Genomic DNA, 6,409 nt, shown 5'->3' with positions numbered 1-6,409 from the left:
TTCCTTCTCTTAAAAGCATCAGAGCCCTGGGTAGTTCGTAAAGTGGTTTTTCAGCTAGGACCACCTTTCCCAGGCAGCTACAAATAGTGAGGCCTGGAGAACCCTGTCCAAGTGGGGTTGAAGTTCTAGAACGTTAAACCTGACTCTCCCCAATTACCTGACCACAAAAGAGCTTCCAATCTCTCTGGTTATCTGGCCAACCTTGAAGAACCTCTCTCAAGTCTCTGCTTGTTTTCCAAGCTTCAAAAGTTTTACCAAGAACACCACTCACAATGGCTGTAGAGATCCTCCGGGGTCCTGCTCTGGTGCTCCCGGTGACCATTAGAGAAATAGTTCATAAATCAGATCATCTCCTCCTTTCTACCCTCAAATTACCCATTGAAAACCAGAGAGGCGGGTTCCAGAAGGTTCCAGCCACTGGCTCTGAATCCCAGAAGTTTATCTAAGCTGTTTCCCTAATATTTCCAGCAGTTTGAAGCTTCCAGAGGGTGGAGGAGAATTCTATTCTCTTGGAACCACAGCGAACACTCAACACTGGAGACACCAGAACCACACAAAATTCGGATCAACTTCCAATGACGCCAAACTCCACATTTCCACACTGAGAATTTTCAGAGCAAGAATGGCAAAACCAGGCATAAGAACCTACCAAACCAACCACCAGCCCAAAACAAAACAAGACAAAGAACAGGCCAAACCAAAACTTTATGCTATGAAAACAAGGAATAAAATAAGGAGATTTATAGGCCGGCTGATTGTCAGCAAACACAATATATTTACTGTATTAGCATTTGCTCACAGTGCAAATGGTACAACATTACACCATTTCAATATTTCGGTTTTTAAAAATGCTGTTTTCATTAACTATATTATATTGGCATAACAATGTGACAAAGGAGCAGATGAAATGTTGGTGAAGAATTTCACCTTTTCACAATATCAAGCATATTTTTTAACCTTAGTATAAGGTACTATAAATCCAAGAAATAAAAACATCCACAAAATATATTACATCTGGTTTGTCTTTTTCTAAGTACTCAACTTTATACAAAAGTCTTCCAAAAAATATCATTCCCCATAGGTTTTCCTGTTTAAAACCTGATTTTTTTCTCTCAGTTCACATAAGTTAGAGTGCATTTTCTTTTGCTGTTTTTTTTTAAACATGCAGACATATAAAAAATCTGGATAGCACAACCTTTTGGCAACAAAGTTATTTTTTTCTCTTAGTTTAGCTTAAATGTCTGAGAACAGTTTTATTAAAACAAAGGAAAACTCAGAGTTATCATGCAGTGACATGCATAAGCCAGGAGGAGCAAGGAAAAAATATTAAAGGATATTTGATTCCTCCTTCTGGCTTTGAAGTGACCAAAAATTTTGTTTTTAATAATCATCACATTATAAAAACTATTCAGCAAAATACTGTCTCTGCAAAGAAAGATTTTACCCCTCAGCTGAAAAAATATGAGCCCTCCTGGCAAACTTCATCCTCTCTCCTCTCTCCTTCTACAAAAAGTCCAAGTACCTGGAAATCCACAACCCCCCTGCTCGTTGATTTCCCTCTTCACTGGACTCCTTTTAGTATTATTTTTCCTCCACCAAAAAAAAAAAGAAAAGAAAGAAAAAACACAAAGAAAAAACAGTGCTTTCTTTTTCTTAAAAAAAAAAAAAAGGTGGATAATGCATAAAGTGACTTTAAAAACAGACATTCTGTAAACTCCAGACCTTAGTTCCTTCTCTCTGGGCAGCTTACTGACCACAGGAGAAATAATGGGAACAGGGAACAGTACATTCAGTCAGGACTGTGCTGGAAGCCGTGTCAGAGAGCAACCTTCCCACTATTACACTTTGAAAGAGTCCCCCCTGTGTGGAGAAGGGCTGGGGTGGAGGGGTGCCTGAGAAGAGTTGAGGTAGGGCAGGAAGAAGGTGAAATTGGGGTATGAAAAAGATACACCTCATTAATCAATACGGATTAATGCAAAAATCCCCATATCTTTTAAGGAAAATTTGGACAGAGATGTGTATGTGTGTATATGTATGTATATATACATACATACATACATATGTATATATATATATACACACATAATACACACATATATAGGTATTTCATCAGTTAAAATTTTCATAAAAAATAAATCATTTAAAGATGTATATGCCTACAAATCCTCTTTATTCCAGTGCACTGCACTGGATAGCCAAGTACCTTAGAGATTTTATTTTGCTAGGAATACATATTGTATGTTTTATATATATATATGTATGTGTATGTGTATGTGTGTGTACACACACACACACACACACACACACACACACCATATACTAGTACATAGATTTGAAGTCTACCTATTGGTGGCCAGGGGCAAAAATGAGCCTGCTTTCCTTCCCACCACCAATGGGAAGAAGAATATGTGAGTGAGAGAAAACAAAAAGATGGTGAAATAGGGTGGCTGGTTGAGGCCTGCCTTTCTGGTAAAAGATTTTGAAAGAGATGGGAGAAGGTTTGGAGGGGAGAAGGGAGAAGAGGGTGGGGGAAGGGCAGAGGGCAAACTCAGGACCTAGATTTTAAAAAGTGAGGCTGAGGAAATACATTTAAAAAAAGGCAGGTTCAGTGATAGCTGCTCCTTCTCCCTGCAGATCAAACTGCTCTGAGGCCTAATAGGGAAGTGCTCGGAAAAAGTGGGGTTCTGAGGGGCCAAACCTTAAGGGGCGGTAGCCACACCGCCGCGGTGGCATCCGAGGCATTTCTGTAAGAAACATTATTTCTGAGCAGATGGAAGACCCGTCTCATCTGGCCACGTGCAGGCACCTAGCCTGGGACAGTCCCCCCAGAGGCCTGGGGACTCGACGTGGGGAAGAGTTTGGGGTGCACATAGCCCAGTTCAGCTCAAAAGTCTGACACATACACACACACACACACATACACACACACGCACACTCACGCGAGCACGCACACTCACGCGCAGGCGTGCGTGCGGCAGGCAGCAAGCTCTGCGCTTTGGTGCGCTTCTTACCCTCTCTCCCCTCTCAGGTCTTCGAGGGGGGAACCGAGGGAGACAGACGGGGACCATTGAGGTGCTTAGGTCAGGCGAGGTTTGGGTGGGCCCCGCCTTCAGTCCCCCGCAAGTCCTGGGTGCGGCCCCCACCTTCGCCCCCCGCGGCCCCTGGATCAAGACGATCCGAACTGAACGAAGCGGGCCAGACGCCACTCTTTCACCCTCCACGCCATGGCTAAATGGGGGTGGGAGACAGCGAGAGGAAGGCGCCTCCTGCCCTGGCCCCCCGACTGTTGGCCGGTGTGAAAGGGTGGAAACGGGGGACATCGAAGAGTGACAAGGAGCCTTAGGTCCATGGAGAGGCCAAAGCACGGCCCCTGCGCCTCCGTGGCTGGCTTTCCCGCTGCTTTCAGGGCAGCAGCAGGGAGACACTGGAGTGGAAATGTGGGAATCTGGGGGCCCGAGCCTCAGGCACAGGTGGTGACCACAGGGGCCAGGGTCACGGGGGGCGCTGAGGACGCAGAAGGCGCAACCCCCTTCTCCGCCTTCTTCTCCTTTTGCTTGAGGTGGATCTTGGCGTGGCGCTTGCGCTCGTCGCTGCGTGCAAACTTGCGCCCGCAGAACTCGCAGGCAAAGGGCTTCTCGCCTGTGTGCGTGCGGATATGAGTGGTGAGGTGGTCGCTGCGGCTGAAGCTCCGCATGCAGATCCGGCACTGGAAGGGCTTGTGGCCCGTGTGGATGCGCAGGTGCCGCGTCAGCTCGTCCGAGCGGCTGAAACGGCGGTCGCAGCCCTCCGCCGGACACGCGTGGGGCCGCTCGTGGAGTGGGGTCTTGCTGGGTCGGTTGGGGTACTTGCGGGGCCGGATGGGCTTGAGTGTGAGCGGTGGCTGGGGCAGGCTGCTGAAGCCTGGGTGGATCTGCTTGTCTTTGAATGCCTTGATGGTCTCCAGGGGGGTGATAGGGGGCGGGTTGACTCGGATGGGGTCCATGCCCTGGAAGGGCTTGTGCTCCGGAATAGAGCCCATGTCGCTGGGGTGGTGGTACAGATTGTAGTCAGGAATCATGGGGAAGAGATTGCTGTCCAAGGCCGGCTTGGCCGATTGATAATCCTGGGGGGAATAGGCGAGCCCAGGGTTGCCCTGGGGGTCGTGGAAAGACACAGGCTCTGAGTAGAGATCACTGCAGTTAGAATAGGGGGGTAGCGCCGGATACATGGCCTCCACGTCGCCCTGAGGTGGCTGCACCATGCTGGCCGTGGAGGTCTGCGTGCTGAGTGCCCCTGAGGCCGGGGGCACCCCCAAGATGCCGGCGCTCATGAGGCTAATGATGTTGTCCTGGCACCAGTTAGAAGGGGAGTCGAAGGCGAACTTTCCCAAGTAGGTCACGGTCTTGTTGCCGGGAGCTGGCTGAAAGGAGCCCGAATAAGAGAGTTCCGGGTTGGGCTTCTCGTTGGTCAGGCCGATGTCCATCACATTCTCTGCGGAGAGCGGAGGAGAGAGGGGAGGGGTGAGTGAAGCCGAGCCGGCTCCAGGGCCAGGGTACCCAGGAGCTTGCCCAGGTGTGGAGGGTGCGGCCGGGTGGAGTGCGCAGCGCATGGGGTAAGAGCAAAGCTGCGCCCGGCGCAAAGCGGGCGGTGCCGCGCTCCCGGGCGCAACCTGGATACAGCAAAATACTACGGATCGGGCGTGGAGTGGCTGCTGCACACACACCGCACACGCCGCGCACACACTCACGTACCACACACACGCGCGCGCTCGCGCGCGCGCGAGCGAGAAGCATTGTTGTTTCGAGGTGGGGCGGGCAGGTAGCTGCAGCTACAGGTAGTTTCAGACCGGGAGCGCGCCGGGCTCTCCCTCTCGAGCGCACACAACTCGGCCTCTTCCCCTAACCTTGTCCGCGCCCGGACGCCGCGCCTTTCCTGCCCCAGTGAAGCCCTCCTTGTGCACTGCGCCCGGGCCGATGACCCGGAGAGCTCCGACGCTTTGTCCTCCGCGCGTAGAGGGGTGCTGCCCTCAAAGGGAGCTCGCCGCCGCCTCCCCCCTGGCCCAGTCTCCTCCGGGCCCGAAGAAGCTTTAGGCTCTTGCTGGTGGGAGAAAGCCCTGCCCAGCTAGCGAGGGTGGAGGGCGGCGGAAAATCGACCGATGTCTCCACGCCGGGAGTGGCCGCTCTTCCCAAGCTCCTCGGCCCAAGGATCGCCCCCACCCCCGGGCAGCCCCGTCGTGGGTGGACCCTCTCCCCACCGTCCCCACACCCCCACGGGCTTGCTGAACGCCCCGAAAAGGCAGCGTCGCAGTACCTCTCCCACCGCGGGGACTCCACGCCGCACACGGCTCCATCCCGGGTGGGGGGCTGAGGGAATAAGGGGAGAGAGCGCGGGTGAAAGGGACGCTCAGCTCCTCCTGGGAAAGGGGACGACGGCACCACGCCTTGCGTGCAGCCCGGCGATCGCGCCCCCTGAGTGGAGAACCCCAGGGCCGCTAGCACCTACCTCCCTCCAGTCGGCGGCTGCCCCCACCCGGGAGAACAGAAGCCTCTACCGTGGCGTAGCCAACCGAGCCTTCCCGATCGGAGAGGGCGGGGGGCGGGGAGTGGGTGGGAAAAGCAACTCGCCCCCTGGAAAATTCCCAGCGCGCCCCCATCCATCCATCCACCCATCCACCCATCCATCCATCCATCCTTCCATCCATCCATCCATCCATCCATCCATCCATCGCTAGCTAGCTCCTTCCCTCCTCCCTTCCTCTCCCTTTCCTTCCTCGCTGCTTCGTAGCTTCCCCGCCGCCCTTACCTGTAGCCATCTGATTGTAATGGGCCACTGAATCGCTGCTGCCGGAGAAGAGGTTGAGTGCGCTGGGGATCTCCTCGGGGTACAGATTGTCAGGCAGTTGGTTTAGCAAACTGCTCATGGTCACCGGCAGCTTCTCGGCGAGTTTGCCGGTCATAGCACTCCCGAGCTGCCGCCGCCGCCGCCGCCGCCGCCGCCGCCGCTCTCTCCTAACGCAGCTTCCAGGCAAGCGGCATCCGAGAGGCGATCCGTGGTGCAGGGGAAAAGCATGCGAGAGGGAAAGTTCGGGGGGAGGAGAGAGGGAAAAGGGGAAGGGGTGGGCCAGAGGAGGGGATCTTCTCTTTTTGGGGGGTGAGTGGGGGAGAGGGCAAAGAGGGGTAATCTTCTTGGTTGCCTGGCTGGTGCCCTATGAGGCTGGGTCTCGTGGGGGGGCGTGTGCGGGGGGGTGGGTTGGGGTCTGGGGTGGGGTGGGGTCTCGGTGGAGGGGGTCGGACGCGGCTTCAGTATTGCTCTTACAAACAGACGCGCGCCGGGGCCCCCCCTCCCCCCGATCCACCACTGCCACTGCCGCCGCCACCGCCGCCACTGCCGCTGCCTCTGCCGCTGCTGCCGCCGCCGCTGCTGCTACCAC

General features: G+C 54.0%; 1 protein-coding gene across 2 annotated transcripts; it reads right to left on the bottom strand.

The window, feature by feature from the left end:
* Positions 1–686: 686 nt before the first annotated feature.
* On the bottom strand, positions 687–6,208 carry EGR3 (early growth response 3). Of its 2 annotated transcripts, XM_008151480.3 has the most exons (3): positions 5,782–5,852; positions 5,290–5,342; positions 687–4,470 (listed from the first exon to the last, which is right to left on the bottom strand). In XM_008151480.3, the coding sequence occupies exons 2-3, from the start codon at positions 5,327–5,329 to the stop codon at positions 3,461–3,463; spliced, it is 1,050 nt and encodes a 349-aa protein (XP_008149702.1). In that variant the 5' UTR covers positions 5,330–5,342; positions 5,782–5,852; the 3' UTR covers positions 687–3,460. The 2 variants fall into 2 exon arrangements, with proteins under 2 accessions (XP_008149702.1, XP_008149701.1); XM_008151479.3 differs by lacking the exon at positions 5,290–5,342 and having other exon boundaries at positions 5,782–6,208.
* Positions 6,209–6,409: the final 201 nt, after the last annotated feature.

This window comes from Eptesicus fuscus, chromosome 6 (assembly GCF_027574615.1).
Source record: "Eptesicus fuscus isolate TK198812 chromosome 6, DD_ASM_mEF_20220401, whole genome shotgun sequence".
NCBI classification, from domain to species: domain Eukaryota; kingdom Metazoa; phylum Chordata; class Mammalia; order Chiroptera; family Vespertilionidae; genus Eptesicus; species Eptesicus fuscus.
The sequence above is the reverse complement of the archived record's forward strand: the minus strand, read 5'-3'. Positions and strand labels throughout refer to the sequence as shown.